Below are 24,412 nucleotides of genomic sequence, written 5' to 3'. Positions count from 1 at the left end.
TTGCGAAAGCAAATCGATGAAAGGAAATAACTTCAAATCTGTTTGTCTTGTTTGCAAACTCTAGGAATGTTTACAATATAAGTTGTTCACTAGTGAAAACACACATAACAGGTCATGTAGTTACCGAACACTTAAATGCTAATGTTTGAATTGTTTGAGGCACGGGTACACTATTCAGTTGTTGACTGGTGATGAGGTCGAGTGTTCAAAGTGGGCAAATATTGACCAAGGGCGAAGTCGGGTCCATAAAAACAGGTTTTGACCGAATTCACCAGTCAATAATCGTTTTGTTATGTAATTATAGAGAACTGCTTTTAAAAAGCCAAAACATGCCCATTTAGTCAAGAAAGGTGATTTTATTTTCACTACAAACCAGTAACTGCATGTAAGCAATGCGGTGACATGTATACAATAGAATGACGTCATAGTTTTCAAAAAGTCAGTATGACCTCGCACGTGGGTCCGACAAGGGTTGGAGTCAATATGCTTTTCAATATGACCGCTTCTAGATCCATTAGGAAGTCGGAAATATATGCTTCCAAAGTAAAACTGTAGCCACCGCTAGATTTTGCTAGAGCCTGGGTACAGCCTCCAAGACCACTCGAGCAGCCCGTAAGGCTGCAAGATTACAGAGCTTATGACCAATATGTGACATTTTGTAGGAGATGTATAAATAGCAACACTTACCTTTCACCAACAAGACACAACGATATTTCACTTTAAGACATTTATTGTAGGTTTGTATTTTATCATTTAATACAGACATAATGAAATAGTTTACGCATCCTATATCAGTAGTAAAAGACGGTAAATGTAATATCAACAAAAGTTCACCCTTTCTGCTTGAAGGCCGAATGAAACCTTTCTGGTCTTCTACTGGTATGGACCCCAACCACAAATTCTCGTCAGTTCATTTTAAAGTGTGGACGTTACGACCGTCTCAAGCAAAGATGGTATAAGGATGTTAGAACTTCTTGTAACTGAAGTACTACTGGTGGGACGACAGGAACACATTTAGATGCAGCAGTGGGCAAATCAACTTTCGTCATCTAACCCTCTTTGAATGGTGCTTATTCTTGTCAAGTACAATACTCTCCTCACCGTAGGAAACCGACGTTCTTTCGAATTTAGGTGGGAACTTCATTCGTTTAAAGTAGGCGTCCGGCGACATTAGATATTCACGAGCGAATGTCTGCATTGGTGCACACACAGCACATGTGTCATACATTGTAAACTGACGTTGGTTATATGGCCGTGGATCCACACACAACTGTGTACATTGTGCACGTCCTAAGTTCAGCCACCTAAACGTCGTTAGTCTGTCGTACAGACCCTGAAGTATATACATCCAAGAAGCCCATGCAAGTCTAAAAAATGTGGCAAGTCTAGATTTCCATAGCTTCTGAAAATGAAAGTCTCATGGCTCCATTTCATTATATTATTTATTTTCACTATGAACGTTTTTTTCAGTAAAATATGTTCATTTCAGAGACTAGCTGTCAGTCTAAAACGTTCCTGCCAAGGTATACACCGATGTATGCCTTGGCAGGAACACGACGTTTAGCTGGCTAAACTAGCACGTCCTACGATGTCGGTAACCGGGGTTAGTTGGGCCATACGCGAACTCGGGACAGTGAAGATGAAGTACCAACCTTGCTCCTGAGCTTGTATCACAACCGTGAAGTTGACAGACGGTCAACAGCTCCACTATTCAAACTATAGTAATCACGAAATTAGAAGGAATAATTCGGACCTTAGCAAATATGAGTAATGGCAGGGAAAGTCAGACCCATGACACAGATTATCACCCTTTTCAACTTTTAATTTGTTTTTTTTTCTATTTCCATAGCTACTTTAGTAGTTTAGGAGTGTTTGTTCTATACCGGTTGGACGTACTGTACTTTCAGTTTCATGCTACATTGTATATACAAATATGTCTGTGGTATCCGCAGGTATTTACATATGTAAAACCTATCCCCAGAATACCTGGCTTAATCATGGAGACACACGCCATATCTACTGCAAATTAATGGTCAGTGATGAGGAATTGGCCTCAGTGTCCACAAGATAAACCCATCATGTAGCACACAGGGCCACGATAACATCCACTGTGGAATCCAAGCTGCAAATTATTTCTTGCACAATTACCCAAGACATAAGTGCCATCTTCTCGTTATATATAGGAAACTCGACATATAATTACATCGATGAAAGAACTGAGATCAGGTCATCGTAAACAGCAATTGTTGATGGATACTATGGATATGCTGTGAGTCCCACCAAGTTAAAGACTGCTTACAATCTTTCACCATCAAAAGCTTTGTTGTCATAATTGACTCTCTCTACCTTATCCTCAGTAACATCCTCCTTGGTCTTTAGTTTGCAGCACTTACAGCAACTACACAATACTTGCAATTTCTTGACCGCTTTGTCGTAAGGTTGAAGTGAGCGCAAACACAGTGGTAAACCCATATTCTCGAAGCTCTGAAGACGGTAGGGAAGTCGCGGTCGGATGCGATCGCTGCTCTGCAGGAGGTTCATAGTAATGACGAAAATGACGAGAATAAGGACAGGGACCCCAAACCCGACGAGGTATTCCCAGCCGGCCAACGAAAGTCCAAACACAACCATTGGACTAATAAGAAATACAAAAAATATGTAAAAAATCGGGAACCAGCGATAATCGGCAGTCACAGAGCCCAGTTTCTTTGCCAGACGTATGGGAATTTGTCGAGCAGGCCAGATCCCGTACCAAATCAAAATGCCACTAATGTTGAACAGCAGGTGACAGAACGACACTTGAAGGGAATTCCTGAAACCAGTGCTGTCTGATGCCAAAGCTGCCAAGATACTGGTAAAGGTGGTACCAATATTAGCTCCGAGTACAAGGGGAAATACACGGTCCACCTTGATAACGCCCATTCCCACGAGAGGAGTAAGGGTAGAAGTGAAGATAGAACTACTCTGAACCAGGAATGTGAGTCCAGCGCCGACCAGCATGACAACGTAACCGGTGATTGGACGTAGAATACCAGGTAAGTCAGCATTCACTATCTTCCTGATCACCTTGGCGATTGTCCCCTTGAGCAGCGACTGCAGGATCTTCACGATCAGCACGAGGCACGTGCATAACGTAACTAGTGCCATCGCCAACAGGATTAGGCCGACTTCTGTATCTGAGAGACTGGTTTCTAAGAACAGGTGTTCACCTGACAATGAGATTTAGAAAAGAAGTTCAACATTTTGATGCTTGGCTATCATATCTTAGCATCATTACAACAAGCTTATGTAATTCGTTACAACTTTCTTAGGACTGCTAAACTTACATGACTGAACATTTACAAGAGAGGTTTTCTGTTTGATGGATGGCTTGGTAATCGATCAAACTTACGGGTGTTAGAGTTTGCTGCCGAACATTACCCTCATCCCCATCCTCCAGACACAGAGACACATATACACACACCACCCTCAATATTTTTTCCAAATGTTAGAGCTTAATTTTTGTGTCGCTAGTTTGTGTACGTGCAACAAATGCACAGCACAAGTGTCAGCTTGCTTGAAAATGTATTGGAGAATAGGTAAGTGGTTTTGTACGTCCTTTACTGAGGTTTCTCCCGCTCGGACATTGCCCATAAGAGGATGTTTTCTTTGAGATGGTCAGTGGCATTTTCAGCTAAATGAAGCATGTCGTCATGCCGCGACTGCTGTAGATCGCCCATTGCCATTGGACGTCTGGAGGCTGGAGTCTCAATTCTGCCGTTATACGTTCACGTGAACATCAGTGTTCACCAGAGTACCATCGGTCGTGTATTGTGTATCTGTAAATCATGTCTACGAAAGATGCATTGCAGGATAGGTACATCATATGTTCCTCTATTTGCCATATCAGCAGCAGCTGCAAGCACAGTGCCTAGTATGATAAGAGTGACAGCGTAAACCATTCGTAATTGTTAACGAGAAGCTGGGGTTCGAGCCAGTCCTGTGCTGCGACGCCAACACCAACGTCGGCGGATCCAGTGGTGCACTAACGTTCGATTCTAGAATCTACAAAACTGTTGACTGCATGGTTCAGTGGCGAATCACGCTCTCATACGTCACTGCTCTGACGGTGCCTGAGACGTCAGGTCAACTGTCACATCCACTGCAGAACAGTTTTGGGGGCTCATGTTGTCCAAAACAAATACTGAAAATATCGCTCAACTGGGAACTGATGCCTTCACTTAGTTAACTTTCTATAAGCTATTCATGTTAACACTTATTTGATCTTTACACTGTGAAATCTGGCGGAGCTGATCCAAAATCACATGTGTTACCTTACCCCTATCCTATTAAGCAAATTTCCCCCCTAGCATATGTCTGTGCATACTTACAATCATGTGCACAAGTTGAATTGTCGCCTGAAATCATAATGGTTGGATTTTAATCCATTTTACATATATGTTATCGATAGTGATCAGTGTACATGCGCTTTAATCCGTTTTACATACATGCTATTGGTAGGTATAACACATTCAATGAGATTATTGTGTATTTAGTACACTGAGAGCTTACCTTTCTCACAGCAGGACTTGATGAGGGTGTGTGTCGTGTTATCTCCCCTGGCGATGGCCCTAATGACATCGTTGTCCAACTGAGGAAAGGAAGACACGGATTCCTTTAGCCTGACTTACACGCTGGTTTTCACACATCATTTGTAAACATACAAAAGTTGTTATCATTATATCACAGAACAGTGAGGAAAACATCAGTTTCTTCTGAGGTTAGAAACATTGCTTTCTCGTAGTTTGATTCTGGGTGACATACAGTATACAGAATCATGGCCTACCTTGAAAAGACACTAAAGTTCGGTCAGTCATAGAAACACTCAGTATCTATCTGTGGATAGAACACACGTGTGACATAACTGATTATGTAGCCTCGTGTAAGAATGTCGTGTTTTGATTGGTCCACGTGACCCTGACATAATACCATGTACATCCATCACGATCCGCGAACGGGAGTATAAAAGTTGTGTGCTCCCGCTACGAAAGTCATATCACCCCGCTACGCCTCGGTGACGACGCGAAGTGAGAAAAGCGTGCATCGACAAGCCTTTAGTAACGTGCGGTGCATTGAGGTCAAACGATCAGCTGGTGTCAACATGGCAGCAAGTCGATTCGATGCGTGTTGTTTTGTTTTGATTTAGTGAAAACATTCAGCTAGATAAATGCGTTATCACATCGTGTCTCGGGAAATACGGGGTTTTAACAGTCCCGAGTTCCGAGTAAGGTTGTCCCGAGTAAGGTTGTATTCCCCTTACTCGGGACTGATAAAACCCCGTATTTCCCTCGACGTGATGTCATAACTTGTAAGGTAACACTCTCTAGGCAGGTTCAGACTATGTACAAGAAGTGTACCCTCACCTCTACAATTTTCCCAGTCAGCGGTTTGGTGACGGCTTTAAGTAGATCTGGATTTTCCACATTTGGATCAGCATTGATGTCCTGCACCATTAATCCAGATAGGCGGTACAAGTAACCACTGGCGACCTCTATCGGTAGCAGCACTAACACCGTCAACCAGTTGAACATGTCATGTAGAGTTGCGCCTCCAAAAGCTCGCCTGAATCTATCTCTGTCACCGATCTGTCCCAAGGAGACGAGTACATTGGTAATAGTAGTCCCGATGTTCGTGCCCATGATGATGGGGATCGCCAGCCGAGTAGGAAGCACTGGAAGAGGCAATTTGTGGGCTGCAGCACATGCACAGTAGTTCACTTTATACCAGAGCGGGATAGAGGATCTCCCGATTTGACGTCTGTCGTAGGTGTATGGGCATAACTATCATGATCAGTTACAACCCTGAAATAGTTGACCCTCTCGGCAGACATTAGGGAAATACAACAGGTCGTGTAGAAGGTGGTTACTGGATGTGCTACTGACTGTGGACAGACATTAGGGAAATACAACAGGTCGTGTAGAAGGTGGTTACTGGATGTGCTACTGACTGTGGACAGACATTAGGGAAATACAACAGGTCGTGTAGAAGGTGGTTACTGGATGTGCTACTGACTGTGGACAGACATTAGGGAAATACAACAGGTCGTGTAGAAGGTGGTTACTGGATGTGCTACTGACTGTGGACAGACATTAGGGAAATACAACAGGTCGTGTAGAAGGTGGTTACTGGATGTGCTACTGACTGTCGGGAGACATTAGGGAAATACAACAGGTCGTGTAGAAGGTGGTTACTGGATGTGCTACTGACTGTGGACAGACATTAGGGAAATACAACAGGTCGTGTAGAAGGTGGTTACTGGATGTGCTAGTGACTGTGGACAGACATTAGGGAAATACAACAGGTCGTGTAGAAGGTGGTTACTAGATGTGGTACTGACTGTCGGCAGACATAAGGGAAATACAACAGGTCGTGTAGAAGGTGGTTACTGGATGTGCTACTGACTGTGGACAGACATGAGGGAAATACAACAGGTCGTGTAGAAGGTGGTTACTGGATGTGCTACTGACTGTGGGCAGACATTAGGGAAATACAACAGGTCGTGTAGAAGGTGGCTACTGGATGTCCTGCTGACTGTGGGCAGACATTAGGGAAATACAACAGGTCGTGTAGAAGGTGGTTACTGGATGTGCTACTGACTGTGGGCAGACATTAGGGAAATACAACAGGTCGTGTAGAAGGTGGTTACTGGATGTGCTACTGACTGTGGACAGACATAAGGGAAATACAACAGGTCGTGTAGAAGGTGGTTACTGGATGTGGTACTGACTGTCGGGAGACATTAGGGAAATACAACAGGTCGTGTAGAAGGTGGTTACTAGATGTGGTACTGACTGTGGACAGACATAAGGGAAATACAACAGGTCGTGTAGAAGGTGGTTACTGGATGCGCTACTGACTGTCGGGAGACATTAGGGAAATACAACAGGTCGTGTAGAAGGTGGTTACTGGGTGTGCTACTGACTGTCGGGAGACATTAGGGAAATACAACAGGTCGTGTAGAAGGTGGTTAGTGGATGTGCTACTGACTGTGGACAGACATTAGGGAAATACAACAGGTCGTGTAGAAGGTGGCTACTGGATGTGCTACTGACTGTGGGCAGACATTAGGGAAATACAACAGGTCGTGTAGAAGGTGGCTACTGGATGTGCTACTGACTGTGGACAGACATTAGGGAAATACAACAGGTCGTGTAGAAGGTGGTTAGTGGATGTGCTACTGACTGTGGACAGACATTAGGGAAATACAACAGGTCGTGTAGAAGGTGGCTACTGGATGTGCTACTGACTGTCGGGAGACATTAGGGAAATACAACAGGTCGTGTAGAAGGTGGTTACTGGATGTGCTAGTGACTGTGGACAGACATTAGGGAAGTACAACAGGTCGTGTAGAAGGTGGTTACTGGATGTGCTACTGACTGTCGGGAGACATTAGGGAAATACAACAGGTCGTGTAGAAGGTGGCTACTGGATGTGCTACTGACTGTGGGCAGACATGAGGGAAATACAACAGGTCGTGTAGAAGTTGGTTACTGGATGTGCAACTGACTGTGGGCAGACATTAGGGAAATACAACAGGTCGTGTAGAAGGTGGTTACTGGATGTGCTACTGACTGTGGGGAGACATTAGGGAAATACAACAGGTCGTGTAGAAGGTGGTTACTGGATGTCCTGCTGACTGTGGGCAGACATTAGGGAAATACAACAGGTCGTGTAGAAGGTGGTTACTGGATGTGCTACTGACTGTGGGCAGACATAAGGGAAATACAACAGGTCGTGTAGAAGGTGGCTACTGGATGTCTTGCTGACTGTCGGGAGACATTAGGGAAATACAAGAGGTCGTGTAGAAGGTGGTTACTGGATGTGCTACTGATTGTGGACAGACATTAGGGAAATACAACAGGTCGTGTAGAAGGTGGTTACTGGATGTGCTACTGACTGTGGACAGACATTAGGGAAATACAACAGGTCGTGTAGAAGGTGGTTACTAGATGTGCTACTGACTGTCGGGAGACATAAGGGAAATACAACAGGTCGTGTAGAAGGTGGTTACTGGATGTGGTACTGACTGTCGGGAGACATTAGGGAAATACAACAGGTCGTGTAGAAGGTGGTTACTAGATGTGGTACTGACTGTGGACAGACATAAGGGAAATACAACAGGTCGTTTAGAAGGTGGTTACTGGATGCGCTACTGACTGTCGGGAGACATTAGGGAAATACAACAGGTCGTGTAGAAGGTGGTTACTGGGTGTGCTACTGACTGTCGGGAGACATTAGGGAAATACAACAGGTCGTGTAGAAGGTGGTTACTGGATGTGCTACTGACTGTGGGCAGACATTAGGGAAATACAACAGGTCGTGTAGAAGGTGGCTACTGGATGTCTTGCTGACTGTGGACAGACATTAGGGAAATACAACAGGTCGTGTAGAAGGTGGCTACTGGATGTGCTACTGACTGTGGACAGACATTAGGGAAATACAACAGGTCGTGTAGAAGGTGGTTAGTGGATGTCCTGCTGACTGTGGGCAGACATTAGGGAAATACAACAGGTCGTGTAGAAGGTGGTTACTGGATGTGCTACTGACTGTGGACAGACATTAGGGAAATACAACAGGTCGTGTAGAAGGTGGTTACTGGATGTGCTACTGACTGTGGACAGACATTAGGGAAATACAACAGGTCGTGTAGAAGGTGGCTACTGGATGTGCTAGTGACTGTGGACAGACATGAGGGAAATACAACAGGTCGTGTAGAAGGTGGCTACTGGATGTCCTACTGACTGTGGGTAGACATTAGGGAAATACAACAGGTCGTGTAGAAGGTGGTTACTGGATGTCCTGCTGACTGTCGGGAGACATTAGGGAAATACAACAGGTCGTGTAGAAGGTGGTTACTGGATGTGCTACTGACTGTGCACAGACATTGGGGAAATACAACAGGTCGTTTAGAAGGTGGCTACTGGATGTGCTACTGACTGTCGGCAGACACCATGGAGACGATGATGGACGTGGATGTGGAAGAACTCTGCACCAGCACGGTTGCCAGGACGCCGACCATCAACCCGGCCACTGGGTTGGAGAGGAGCTCCACGTCGCTGAGCGCCTCCCCGGCAGCTTTACCTGAGACACGGCAAAGAAAGAAACACAATAAGGATTATTTCAAAACCCTTGTCACGGATGTGCGTGCGTGCATGTGTGTGTAGTTATAGCCAACAGCGTATCCTTGTCATAACTCAGTCAGTGAGATGCTATTCTGTCACCCTTCCAATACCATGCACTTTGGAGGAGCAATAAACCCAAGCCTTTGTTATCTGACACACTTGACGAACGCTGGTCAAGTGACCTTCACCTTAGTGAGACAGGTGGACAGCGATACCTTCCCTTTCTCATTCGTAATATCACTTAGCAAAGAAGACCTGAAGATTAACGTTCTGGACAATCACCGTGATATCACGTAGCAAAGAAGACCTGAAGACTAACGTTCTGGACAATCACCGTGATATCACTAAGCAAAGAAGATCTGAAGACTAACGTTCTGGACAATCACCGTGATATCACGTAGCAAAGAAGACCTGAAGACTAACGTTCTGGACAATCACCGTGATATCACTAAGCAAAGAAGACCTGAAGACTAACGTTCTGGACAATCACCGTGATATCACTTAGCAAAGAAGATCTGAAGACTAACGTTCTGGACAATCACCGTGATATCACTAAGCAAAGAAGATCTGAAGACTAACGTTCTGGACAACCACCGAGATATCACTTAGCAAAGAAGATCTGAAAACTAACGATCTGGACAGTCACCGTGATAATCACACAATTAATCCACTGAGACAACAATAGAGCAAAGACTTTTACGCGGGTGGTACGTTGTAGATATACGGGACACATGTTCCTCAACCCAAAAGGGTTGGTGCTTACAGTTCTTGGAAGTAGGTGACAAATCGTACTTGATAGTTTTCGGTACATTTTGTTGGGTTGATATACACAAGATTCACCATGTGCTAGGTCAGCACATTTAGCAGTAGTTGTTTGGGTGCCCTTAGGTCACAGTTCGCTTATCTACAGACCGGCATTCAGAGTAAAAAGGCAGTAGAAATTATCAATGAGTAATGACATGTAAGTAAACACATGTGACTCTTGAGATGTAAATTTAAAGTTACAAGATCATCAGCTTTTTGAATTAAACATTCATTCAGACAGTGGCTGTTACAGATCGGGGACTCTAACATATGCATACTCATATCAACTTTGAGCTGACGAATATTCGCGAGTGGCGCTTTAAAACAATTGAACGTTTAGTTCCTGTCTTATATATATATACGACTGGCGAGTCAGTTCAGGCTTGAAGAGTGGCTGTAAAGTTGGGAAAATACAACCCTCGGTGGGCGGCTGTCATTCCAATCCAATGGCTGCCTATATGATACCCACATGTGACAAAGTGTGTAAACCCCGATCAGTCAACAAAGTAACCATAAATCTAGCCACGACTGAACTTTACAGAAGTCGTATTGAATTGTCAGTTGTGCTATTACTAACGTCACGTCAAGTCCGTAAATATCCATGTATAGTGATCTATCGGCTTGAGAAGACTGTCAGTGCAGTATAGTTCGTCAACAAGTCACCTACGAACGTGTAGAGTAAATCAGCTGAATAAAACTCCACTTTTGACAGCCATCAAATTTACTTTCACTAAGGTTAAATACAGTGGCAGAATTGTTATGTCAAACGAAACGTCATTATCAACACCCGTCCTGCCCTGTGGACTATATCAACTCTGTGAAACATTCGTTCGGCCATAGTTCGGTAGACCATCGATAATGTCGCTGTTTTCTCGAACATGAAGTTACAATAGTCTATTTATTTTATTTTGCTTACTGTTAGTTAGCATGCTTTGCTAACCACATACAGTACCATGTACTCACCCGACACAGTGTAGATATTCACCCGATACAGTGCAAGTCTTCACCACGAAGAGTACAGGTGCCCAAATGACAAAGTGCATATACCCTTACCTTACCTTACCGTGCAGCTATTATCATTAAAGAAATTGCACATCCCTAAGCAGTGCTCACCTCCGAGAAGTCGGAATGCTGAGCTGAGGAAATCCAAGGAGCAGATGAACAAGTAGAGAAGTCCGAGAAGCACCACCACTTTCACGATGTTGATCAGAACTCGCTTCAGTTTTTCCTGGCCCGTCATTTCTACCGTGGAAACAGAAACTATGTTATCTTGAAACGTACTGGAGATATTCATTTCAACATGTGATTGCAAGCACGCATGAGACATCTTGTTCTATTATTTGCCCGTGTCTGTGATGTCTGGAAGGACCTAACTTACAGTTCCATTGTTTGCCCGTGTCTGTGATGTCAGGAAATACCTAACTAACCGTTTCATTGTTTGCCCGTGTCTGTGATGTCAGGGAGGGCCTAACTTACCGTTCCATTGTTTGCCCGTGTCTGTGATGTCAGGAAGGGCCTAACTTACCGTTCCATGGTTTGCCTGTGTCTATGGTGTCAGGAAGGGCCCAGGGATCGTCCACCTCAGTGTCCTTTTCGACATCAACTATATCCACCTCATGTTTGGGACTCTTGTGGGACTTCTCCGCTTGCCTTGTGTCATCCATACTTAAAGATGTTCCTGGATACAGAATGTAACTTTTTAACAGTGATTTGTTTAACATCTGCTGGGTATAAACTCCTAATGCTTTGCCTTAGAGTTCAGTTTATGCCTTGTCCCCAAACACATGTACACCTACCTTTGAGGAGTCAGTCTTGTGATTGCTTCTCCGTCTATGAACATCAGGTTGACTTATAGTACGGGGGCAGTCCACACATGGGTAGGATAGGTTATACATCAAAGGCTTATTTGTTTACCTAACTTACGAGTAAGATGTTCAAATAAATATATAGTCAAGATGTAAAACACAATTACCCTACCACACTACTTCAAGAGTATATACGAACATTTGTTGCGTATTACATTTGTCTGACATTGCACGTTCCTCCCCTTTGAAAAGGGGGTCGTTCCTTCCACTTATGAAAGTGGTAGTAAACAGGTACAGTTCCACGTGGTCCCCATGCATGAAGCCACTAGTGTAGGGCAATGATCATCAGTGATTTGCTTCCCCAAAAGTCATATCTCAATCATTTGGACTATAATTTATTGCTCAGAGTAAATCATGGTAGAGTGTGGTTAAGTTGGAAGCTATGCTTTCAACTGTCTATGTGGTCTGATTATCCAAATGCGGATTTCATTTCTGTTGACTGTGAGACTGGATCTTTGGCTTGTCGAGGGTTGGTTGGCTTGTTGGGGGATATTGCTTAAGAACGTCATGGCTTTGTCTGCAGACACATTCATTCATTGATTAAACACAGCGATTAAAATAAGTGCCTCTTGGCGACCGGGTCTTTGTGTGTTAAATGTAAATTCCAAATGCTAATCATTATGGCCATGATGAGTTTATGCTGGAACCAGGTATTGAATTATAAGATACTGAATTCTGCTCATCACCATTGTACGGTCAGAGTTACCCTAAACAAGACGAGTAAAAACTATTTGTTCTTTGTCTGGGTTGTAATCCTTTGCTTACGTGAACAGTGTCTTCCATATTTATCAACAATAACAGTGTCTTGCACATTTATCAACAATAACGGTGTCTTGCACATTTATCAACAATAACAGCATATGTCTTATCTACTAGCAACAGACTATAACTAACTATTTACGATCAAGGACCAGTGGGATACCGAGGATTAGATGGATCGTTACATCTATTTTCGTCCTCTCTGCATATTGACACATAAGTAATGCACTCCCCTCTGCAACAGAATAAAGGTGACTATCTACCTGTCAACGCGTTTGATTCACTGAGTCATGCTCTCAGAACAAAATGGGTTCATCCAAATTTTGACCACGTAAATCTCACAAATTTTGCTGAATCCATCGTTTTAAGGTGCTTTTTTCGAGAAGGGGATTTCATTTATGCTTTGGCTATAGATCCACCAGTTTGCGTGGTAGACAAGGTCTACCCCTGCGGTCCTTGGACCCCGGAATCGTCAGCTGAATCTCTGTGAGTAGTTGTTTTAACATGCCGTATTTCTGATAGATAGACGCTGATGAAAAAAAAATAGTCCGAACTATTTGGAAACGCATCACTTAATAACGTGTTATACGAATCGTGGAGACTGTTTGGTAAGTACGTAACTGGAGTACTGCTGGGTATCAAACTTCAAACAAACAACACCATCAGGCTCGTGAAGAATTGTTCAATGAAAGCACGGGGTGCTAAGCAATGGGTGCTACAAATGGGGAAAGTGGAGGAAAGTCTTGCGCAGCGATATTCTGTCGAGTTAAAAGGTCCATAGTGAGGCTCGCTGGCTGTGTGTTCGGGTATGCCTTGTTGTAATGTGTGTCGCCGGAGATGGGCGGTAATGTGGGAAATGACACGAGTCGTAACGCTTCATCTATGAAGACAACACACGTGAAACGTCCTCGGGAAACATGTGCAGCTGTTCTCGAATGCAAACTGATACCTCCCCTGGATTGTTCTCTATTCGCCTACATTCTTAAAACATCACTTGACCACAGATTACGCAGTCCTGTGATCTGAAACAGGACTCTTCTATTTGAAAGAAGACAAAAAAGGTCTGCAGAGGTATACAGTGACTTCATTTATTGATATTAAATGATATTTAATGTCTTAATGGGAAGAAATATAGCCCTGGTCAGGCGGTTTCGTTACAAGAGTAGGGGTGAATTTTTTTCATCCGAACTCGTCAGTTTTTGTTGGCGATTGGAGATGTAGCTGAATAGAGATGTAGGCGACTAGAGACTAAAGCCCTCCCAAAGCCTTTTCACTACCCCCACCCCACCTATCGACCCTTCCCACATAACAGTTCGCGTAACGTTCAGCACGACGTCTCCACAGACGAACTCGGTCTTCACCGTCACTGACGCGGAAACGGGGCTCATCTACAAACACCTTGCTGCTGTCTCCGCCTCCAAAGTTGGTTTCTCCGAGGACATTCCGATTGGCTCCGTAAGTGTGTATGTGTCAGAATATGGCCGCTGTACTCCGCTGAGTTCATGTTATCAACACTGGGCCGCCTCCGTGATGTAGTGGTTACAGCGTCGGTCCCCACCCGAGAAAGAAAACCCCGTCAAAATATGGTTCTTGATAGTTCCTGTCTGTCGCTCAGCATTGATGCAAGAAGGACTGGTCGGCTTGGTGTCAATGTAGTGTGTTTGAGTGGGGTAGTCACTCTTAAGTGCGGCATGGTATCTGCGTGAGATAGCTCTATAATATCAACTTAGATCAGGTCTAGTACAAGCAGACATAAAAGTCATAGGTTATATCAATTAAGTATATATATACTCATGGAAAAATGTAAGGGAACGCATGAAATAGCTGTGACTTTTGATGTGACATCTTTGAATCATACTGATGAAAAGGCTTATGTCAAGTGATGAAAATCAATATCGGGTGTGTCCCCCATGTCTCTGGAGAACTGCTTGGCATCGTCGTGACATGAGTGTACGGATGGTACCAATCGGAATTCTACGCCATTCTTCTGGGAGAGTTCATCCAAAGTGTTGGGTCTGTTCCGAACATTGCGGCCAAGAACATCCCAAAGATGTTCGATGAGGTTAAGGTCAGGACTTTTAGACGGCCATTGCAACACCCGGACACCTGCAGCCCTCAGTCTGTCCCGACAAACATGAGCCATGTGAGGGAGGGCATTGTCATGCTGGAACTCGAACATTCGACCTGCTGTACGCGCAAAGGGGATCACAATCGGGTTCAAGATCTCGTGACAACATCGTACACCTGTTATCCTGCTATCAACACGCACAAGATCTGTTTTGTGGTTAAAGGTAAACCCGCCTACACACCATAACGATCATGCTGTTTGATGGTGCAGGCACTGTGACGTTCCCCAAAGCGTCTCCAAACTCGAATTCGACCGTCATTATGGTCTAGTGTGTACCTGCTCTCATCACTCATCGTCCTCCATGGTTCCGTGCCCACTGCAGTCTCAACCGCTTGTGTTGCTCAGTCATATTGATTCCAACCAATGGACGGCGGCTTTTTAGACCAGCCGATTTAAGACGATTACGCACTGTACGTGAACACATTCTGACGTTTGTTCTTCGCCTGAATTCCGTATTGATTTTGGAGGAGGATATGAACCTGTCTCGCGGAGCAATAAGGCGTAGGGTCCGGTCATCCCGTGGGGTGGATTTCTTTTTCCGTCCACGGCCACGCCACATTTTGACGTCACCAGTCGCTCTATAGAGATTCCAAAGTCTGGATATCATGCTAACAGACTTGTGAAAAGTTGTTGCAACCTGTCGTAATGAGCTTCCACCATTAACCATGTCAATTGCCTCCCATTTCTGTGCCAAATTTAAGTACTGTCTCGCCATGTTAACAATGTTTTTTAACCGTTGTGTTTGACAGTGCACATACATGTAACGTGTACATCTAAGTGCATGTAACTTCAGGAGCATGTAGTGCACGTGCATGGAAAGCATTGTGGTGCGTTTGAGTGAACTGCTCTTCGCGAAAACGATAATACACGGCGCTAAAGTTAGTAAACAGACATTTTGAATTGCCCTAAGAAACATGCATTCCCTTACCTTTTTCCATGAGTATATATAAATACGACGTTAAACCCTATTTCAACTTGGCTCATACCAACAGGAGGACTATTAACACTTCGTTTCCCTCGAATACTTGATTCTGTATGAGTGTCAGCAGACAAAACGATGTTTGCGCGGGGTGTAACACGTGGATCTTCAGGGGGTGGACTTTCGCTGGTGCTGTTGCAGACGCAGGGACTCTAACAATAGTGGAATTACAGCAACTGAATATCTGAGCCACCTGGCGTGTGGACATCCCAGCATTCCGGCAACCCATTGTCTCACAGTGCCTGAACCTCATCATTTCCCCTACTGTCTAGCCCTCCCTGTGATGATAAAGCCCATAATGAAGTCTAGACTTCCTCAGGTTCAGTATCTCCCATCTCACTGGGGCTCTCTTTCAGTTTTAATGGAATTATTTATTTACGGTCAAAATTATGTAATTATATATTGATAGACGGTATAGAGCGTTATTCTGGGCAACCCACTGCTCTCTCTCGCTCCTAAGCCGATACGCGTGGCATCGCAGTATGGTGTTGGGTCATTTGGTTGAATGGTGACTTTCAGTTACCAAAGGGTCTTCCCTTATCCCCATGAGATCGGGGTAAATAACTCTGTATTTCGTGTAATTAACAGCAGATATCTTCTGCATTGTCACTTTGTGGTGCACCCCTAAGAACAGGTGTTTCCCTGTGCACTGTTTTCATCACTTTATACGTTCATGAACATATTTTCCAGTCCTAAACAAGTCTGATGAAATATTTGGGTGATGCCTTTCAATGTACCACAAAACATAGCCAACTGTGCCTTTCCATTCAAACAACCAAACTGCAGGTTTGCACGTGACATTTGAGATGTGCGTTCGCAACGTCGGCGTCTACATGCCTTACGTAATAAAACATTGGAATCACTAGTTTCTGTTGCGGCCTGCCTGTGAGTACTACCGACAGATGGCGTCAACATGTCTCCCATAGACGGTATGTTGTGTTCATATATTTTGCTTTCTGTCACACTTTCCTCGATCCCTGCAGCACAACCAATAAGTAGACTGCATCTGTTGACGCTGACGTCCCTAAGGCCCAGTATATTATGTGCTGTGCACACTGTCAGCAACGACGCAAAGATAACTAGGTCAGACTTATCTGAAACTTTTCGGGGTGTCGAGGCTGAATATGCAGTTGCGTACAATACACTTACTGACTGGCTGACCTGAAAAAGCTTTAACTCCCGAACTTTTATTGATAGTGTGGTCTTAGATTTCAGATGTAGAGAAACTATTTTAAAAATCAAAAAGGTCACATACCACAATATACAATGTGTATATTCATAAAGAGTACCTCGCAAAAATTTTGAATCCGAAATTTGGATTCATTGTGTCGGACACAGTATTGTGTGGTATCCCTGGTTACAGTGTGTCGGAGACAATGCTGTCTGGTACCCCTGGTTATAGTGTGTTGGAGACAGTGCTGTCATGTATCCCTGGTTACAGTGTGTTGGACCCGTGCTGTCATGTACCCCTGATTACAGTGTGTCGGACACAGCACTGTGTGATATCCCAGGTTACAGTGTGTCGGACACAGCACTGTGTGGTACCTCTGGTTACAGTGTGTTGGACACAGTACTGTCTGGTACATTAGGTTAGAGTGTGTCGAGCACAGTACCATGTAGTATCCCTGGTTACAGTGTGTCGGATACATTACTTGGTAGCATCCCAGGTACAGTGTGTTGGACACAGTACTGTCTGGTACCCTGGTTACAGTGTATCGGACACAATACTGTGTGGTATCCCTGGTTATAGTGTTTTGGACATATTACTGCCTGGTACCCCTGGCTACAGTGTGTCGGACACAGTACTGTGTGGTATCCCTGGTTATAGTGTGTCGGACACAGTACTGTGTAGTATCCCTGGTTATAGTGTGTCGGACACAGTACTGTGTAGTATCCAAGGCTACAGTGTGTCGGACACAGTACTGTGTGGTATCCCTGGTTATAGTGTGTCGGACACAGTACTGTGTAGTATCCCTGGTTATAGTGTGTCGGACACAGTACTGTGTAGTATCCAAGGCTACAGTGTGTCGGACACAGTACTGTGTGGTATCCCTGGTTATAGTGTGTCGGACACAGTACTGTGTGGTATCCCTGGTTATAGTGTGTCGGACACAGTACTGTGTAGTATCCCTGGCTACAGTGTGTCGGACACAGTACTGTGTGGTATCCCTGGTTATAGTGTGTCGGACACAGTACTGTGTGGTATCCCTGGTTATAGTGTGTCGGACACAGTACTGTGTAGTATCCCTGGTTACAGTGTGTCGGACACAGTACTGTGTGGTATCCCTGGTTATAGTGTGTCGGACACAGTACTGTGTGGTATCCCTGGTTATAGTGTGTCGGACACTGTACTGTGTAGTATCCCTGGTTATAGTGTGTCGGACACAGTACTGTGTGGTATCCCTGGTTATAGTGTGTCGGACACAGTACTGTGTGGTATCCCTGGTTATAGTGTGTCGGACACAGTACTGTGTGGTATCCCTGGTTATAGTGTGTCGGACACAGTACTGTGTAGTATCCCTGGTTACAGTGTGTCGGACACAGTACTGTGTGGTATCCCTGGTTATAGTGTGTCGGACACAGTACTGTGTGGTATCCCTGGTTATAGTGTGTCGGACACAGTACTGTGTAGTATCCCTGGCTACAGTGTGTCGGACACAGTACTGTGTGGTATCCCTGGTTATAGTGTGTCGGACACAATACTGTGTGGTATCCCTGGTTATAGTGTTTTGGACATATTACTGCCTGGTACCCCTGGCTACAGTGTGTCGGACACAGTACTGTGTGGTATCCCTGGTTATAGTGTGTCGGACACAGTACTGTGTGGTATCCCTGGTTATAGTGTGTCGGACACAGTACTGTGTAGTATCCCTGGTTACAGTGTGTCGGACACAGTACTGTGTGGTATCCCTGGTTATAGTGTGTCGGACACAGTACTGTGTGGTATCCCTGGTTATAGTGTGTCGGACACAGTACTGTGTAGTATCCCTGGTTACAGTGTGTCGGACACAGTACTGTGTGGTATCCCTGGTTATAGTGTGTCGGACACAGTACTGTGTGGTATCCCTGGTTATAGTGTGTCGGACACTGTACTGTGTAGTATCCCTGGCTACAGTGTGTCGGACACAGTACTGTGTGGTATCCCTGGTTATAGTGTGTCGGACACAATACTGTGTGGTATCCCTGGTTATAGTGTTTTGGACATATTACTGCCTGGTACCCCTGGCTACAGTGTGTCGGACACAGTACTGTGTGGTATCCCTGGTTATAGTGTGTCGGACACAGTACTGCCTGATATTCCTGGTTACAGTGTTAAACACACTACTTTCGGGTATCTCTGGTTACGGTTTGTCGGACACAGTTATATCTGTATGATATCCCTGGTTACAGCGTGTTGAACAGAGTACTGTCCGGTATCCCTAATTACAGTATGTCCGACACAGTACTGTTTTTTATCCATGGTTACACAGTGTTGGACATAGTACAGTCTAATATCCACGGTTACAGTGTATCGGTGACAGCACTGTTTCGTATCTCTGGCTTCACATTGCACCCACAATTTGGAACAGGCTGATGATCCATTACATTTTACGTCTAAAAGAAGTTGTGTGTGTTTTCTTTGTTTAGAGTATGCCATTGCTGGGTCGACAGTGCGTTCGCAAGCTTGAAGTACCCTTGAAGTAAATTCTGACACTGGAAATATCAAAATGGGGTAATGTTCTGAGTTTTCTTGATACTGTGTGACTGATTTTGTCCCGTGCACCTCGTCTTAGAGATTTCTCAAATATATTTTTATTGAACAACTCAAACCTTCACTCTACCCGTCTATAAGCAGCATTATAGATAAGTGTGTCTCAGTGCGATGTACGTTCACTGTTTGTCACTTTTCGTTTGAACTGAAATATGTGAACATAAATGGTGGTATGTCTTTTAACACGTTGCACCGTTTCCTTTGTACTTCCAAACCTGGGCCTGGATTTTCGAAGCTCTCTTAGCGCTAAAATAGTCTTAATATTAAGCGTCACACATTAACATTAACTTACGACTATCATAGCGCTAAGATACCTTCGAAATATATATATATATTTCTAGTGTAACTGGAAACACAAAGACGGTGTGAATATTACACTAGGGTAATCTTGTTGCAGAAAGGCGAAGAGGAAGAAGATGGTGAATGCCCAAGTCTTTGAATGCATCCAGTGTTCCAAAACAGGTAACAAGCAGATGATGATGGAACACTTTGTTTGAGCCCACGTGACGCTTGACAGAGTCCCGTGGTCGTGCAGCAAGTGTGGCTTCCGTGCCCCCTCAAAACAAGCTCTGCATCGCCATGAAGGGCATTTTATTCATAAATCTGCCGAGAAAACACATCCCGGTGTCCCAACAACATACATCAAGTCACACAATCCTTACGTTGTCCGTGTTGGCCAGGACATCGTGCCAGTGAACGAATCTACCGTCAAGGGTTTAAACGATGACGGACAGGAAGCTTGTAAACGTGCGTTCATGGAGGGAGGAAGCAGCAAACGCCGATGGAGTGACATGGAAGATTCCGATAGAGAGGCAAGGTTCAGAGACAGTCCAATCATGCCCGACTATAACGGATGTGATGAGCGACGTGTTAAGACCTATAACAACGAGAAGAAACTTCGCAGACAAGACCAGTCAGACAGAAGCAGATCCAGCGACACTGACCAATTCCTCTTCTTGCAGGCTCAGGTCCAAATTCCACATACCGATACTACACACAAAGAACTTTTCACCCCACATCGATATGAAAAGCCGATTCTGATGACTGACCAAGAGTGACGAATTTATCCGGGCAAAACGAACAAATACAGACTGACAACGACAGGCGGGATACGGTCGACAGAAGTCTAAAAGCGGAAGATTGGGAATTACAGGAAGCAGAACCTGATAGAGTTGCAGCAAGTTCAAGCACAACGGAAAGAAGTAGTTTGGAGTCGTCTACATTTTCAAAATGCAGTATTAGTGGCCCTGTTTGCAAGGCACCTCGCAGCGTTGGCACATCAACCCTGGGTAAGCTTCCACCAGCAAGTCTGCAGAACGGGACAACTCCATATAGGATTATGGACCAATCGACCGAGGTTGGAAGCAGCTGTCTGGGGGAAAGAGGTAAGTCCGTGGCCACCACCTCCTATGACATGACGGAAGGACCCGGAGAATTCACCCCTTCAGCAGATTATGTTGATGAAGAAAGTGCTGAAGATCAGGATGAAGATGATCCTAAATGCCAAGATGACGACTTCTCAGACTCACGAATGCTTGAGGAGAAGGTAAATGACCTGGTCGCAGCTTTGGAACCTCTGAAGAATATTTCGAAAGCACTCATAGCTCTTGACCACCACATGAGACGCCTGCTGCCCCTTTTTGAGAATTTACACAAAGACCTTTTCAAAAAGCAAGAATAGAACTTGAGCTGGAAGTCCCTCATGACCCAATCAATCCTTTTGTCCCACGAATGCGGAAATAACACGTTGGAGTACCAAAGAAAGGTGATTGATGATTAAACCTGAACATGTTTACATAATGGTGTCTGTCCCTGATTGACTTCATTCATTCTCGCAGTGACGCTCAAGGACGCCCTCGTATTAATCTCATTATACAGTAAACATTTCAACTAAGCACAGCTTAAACGACAACCACTATTACGTAGGTTTGTGCGAGTTCTAGTGACTGTGATTTCCGTATCTAATTAAGAAACAAAAGTAATCTCGCAACTGTCATCCCATTCTTCGATTTAAGCTCTTCCACTGCAATATTTCATATAACAAATATCATCACGTGAAGATTCGGGTTCGAGTTGGTGTTTAGCAACCTTGCTTACCAGTAACAGGATCGGGTAGTCAAGACTTGGTGATATGGATAATGCATGCTTCCCACCTGCTCCTGATTGCTCCTGATGTTAACTCATTGGATTGTCTAGTCCAGATTCAATTCCTTACAGACATTATATGACCCGTGAAGGTCCCGGGGTAGAATAGGCCTTCAGCAACCCATGCTTGCCATAAAAGGTGACTGTGCTTGTCGTAAGAGGCGACTAACGGGATCGGGTGGTCAGGCTCTCTGACTTGGTTGACACGTCATCGGTTCCCAATTGCGCAGATCGATGCTCATGTTGTTGATCACTGGATTGTCTGGTCCAGACTCGATTATATACAGACCGCCGCCACATAGCTGGAGTATTACTGAGCGCGGTGTACATACCTAAGCGTACAGAGGAACTGGTTTCCATTATGTTAGCTTGTCCTAGACCCCATTTACCACAAAATAGCTGGCGAGACCATATATATACGTAAGATGCAGTCAACGCTTCACATGAAATTGGCCCACCCGTAAGTTCCGAATAAAAGGCACTTACAATCACATACTTTCACTGAAAGCAAATGAACACAAATCAGTTTGACGGACTAAAACTACACTCCGGCAGGACATTGAGAAACGGTCTGAATAATTGTAGATTGCTTCAAATACAACACGTTATGGCAATCACGTGATGCACACCGGACCAACACAACCAGTCCTGAAGTCTGTCAGCGTTCCTTCATCATGGATATTAAACGCTATGATAGCAGTTTCTTTATGCTATATATGCTATATCTGTGTTCTGTTATCAGCATATGTGGTTTGTTGAAATAAATGATTGAGCCAAATTGTATCGGACATGTTTGCTGGCCACATTAATTAGACAGAGGGGACTGAATCTTAATTTGTGCACTTCGGACACACATGTAACAATCAGATATTTTACACAAATTTTAAACATACTATTTTGCAACTCGTAGTAATGCTTCGAGGTTCCAAAAATGTTAAATAATGTACGTTATGGCGGAAGCGACCCTTCAAAACACTGCTTAGTAATTAGACAGAAGGTTTTAAAGATGTACTAGCATTTTTGTCTTCCTTGCCGTAGTAGAGAATATTCTGGTGATGAAAAAACAAGAAGTAACTGTCGTGGATGTCAAAGAAGAGTTCCAGTCGAGATTATTAACGGCACTTATCTCTTCCACACAGAACCATATTCGTATATATTCAAATTACATCATTTGGTTTGTGTGAGGTTCACTAAATACAAATGTTTGGAGAACACATGATTTTTAGAAGTCGACACTTACATCTACACAATCATTTCAAAATGAAGCATTCAAATGTGTCCGTCTTTTTCTCTGATTGCATGAACATGTATACATAATATATGGATAATATAGAACATGTCAGAGTCTCCCTGATGAAGTGTAACGTACATTACTGCCTTTGTATCACAGTTCTGCAATAATGAACTTGCAGACAAAACTATTTCACTTCAACAGAAAGAACAAATCATGAGGTAAAGTTATCATAAATCGTTTTAAGCAATTTCAGCCATATTTTCAAATGGGTGAATTCTGACTATCGTAACGTACATTTCTCACATTCATGTTTGACATTATCTTACCATGACTGTCCTTCGTACCGCAGTTTTAAAATCTGACTGTGGCTTTATCAATAGTTATAATCCATACGACCGATAAGGTTTGACAGAGAAAGGAGAAAACAATCTTTAAAATTATTAGAAATATTTAACAACAAACAAACCTAACGTTCTCTGCTTTTCAGCAACATTCAATTTCAGCATTCTTTGAGATTTTACTTTAAGAACGGGTTTACCTATCTTGCACAAGACATAAGATTCCATCTTTAGGCAATTGTTTCTTCTTCAAAAAGGGCAGTCGGGTCTACCCGTGGATAAAGCATTAGCGGGTCATATTGAAGGTCCGCTTCGATTCTCAACATGGGCACAACGTGTAAAACCCACTTCGTCCCACATGTCCGGTCAGGTAATCCGATGTAATTCAGTTTAAGTGTTGCGCTTGGGTTGCTGGCTCGTTGCTGGTCCAACATGCATGCATATGCCACGTTCAGTGACATTAGTAGTTTCGTCCGTGAGATGTGCAATACGATGTTGCACATGCATTACGGGAAAGAGAAACAGAGCAAATGAATGCTACACGGTACTGCCACTTTGAAAAGCTCAACCACGGCCCTTGCGATCGTTAAAAAAATTAAAGGATAATTGAAACGGATGGTATGCACGGGCTAACGTCTGCACAATGTCATGAGGCCATTGGGATGGACCGTGGGGAATGTCTCAACGACAAGTGGCTGCACATTTCCACTGCCAACGGAACCCCATTTCTGTACTGGTGAGACAGTACCAGAACACGAATTATGTCTTCAATCAGACACGTTCTGTGACGACGTCAATAAGGGTGACACATCTTCCCCACTTCAGTGATGACTGCCCGGACCATCCCAGGACTTCGCTGTTTTCACATCAACACAGTTCGACAGTTACGTCATCACGGGATAAGACCACAACGTCCCTTCATATGACCTATCCTGACACATGATCGACAAGCTCGCCAAATATGTTGCCAAAATCAAGTCCACAGTCTTACAGCACTGAAGAGGGTAATCAGGGGGCATAGTGACTCTCTGACACTGAGTCTTACAGCACTGAAGAGGGTAATCAGGGGGCATAGTGACACTGAGTCTTACAGCACTGAAGGGGGTAACCAAGGGGCAGAGTGACTCTCTGACACTGAGTCTTACAGCACTGAAGAGGGTAATCAGGAGGCTTAGTGACTCTCTGACATTGAGTCTTACAGCACTGAAGAGGTTATCACTGGGACATAGTGACTCTCTGACACTGAGA

The 24,412-nt window shown here is 44.2% G+C and overlaps 1 protein-coding gene and 1 pseudogene across 1 annotated transcript; one reads left to right on the top strand and one right to left on the bottom strand.

Moving 5' to 3' along the window:
- Positions 1–712: 712 nt before the first annotated feature.
- On the bottom strand, positions 713–11,629 carry LOC137259075 (sodium-dependent phosphate transport protein 2B-like). Its single transcript, XM_067796788.1, has 7 exons — positions 11,491–11,629; positions 11,079–11,207; positions 8,977–9,120; positions 5,403–5,710; positions 4,552–4,630; positions 4,371–4,397; positions 713–3,209 (listed from the first exon to the last, which is right to left on the bottom strand). The coding sequence occupies exons 1-7, from the start codon at positions 11,627–11,629 to the stop codon at positions 2,296–2,298; spliced, it is 1,740 nt and encodes a 579-aa protein (XP_067652889.1). The 3' UTR covers positions 713–2,295.
- Positions 11,630–19,403: 7,774 nt separating this feature from the next.
- Positions 19,404–22,364, top strand: LOC137257432 (uncharacterized; annotated as a pseudogene).
- Positions 22,365–24,412: the final 2,048 nt, after the last annotated feature.

The sequence above is a fragment of the Haliotis asinina genome, chromosome 12 (genome assembly GCF_037392515.1).
Source record: "Haliotis asinina isolate JCU_RB_2024 chromosome 12, JCU_Hal_asi_v2, whole genome shotgun sequence".
In the NCBI taxonomy this organism is placed as follows: Eukaryota; Metazoa; Mollusca; class Gastropoda; order Lepetellida; family Haliotidae; genus Haliotis; species Haliotis asinina.
Note: the sequence above shows the minus strand (reverse complement) of the source record. Positions and strands in the feature narration are given on the sequence as shown.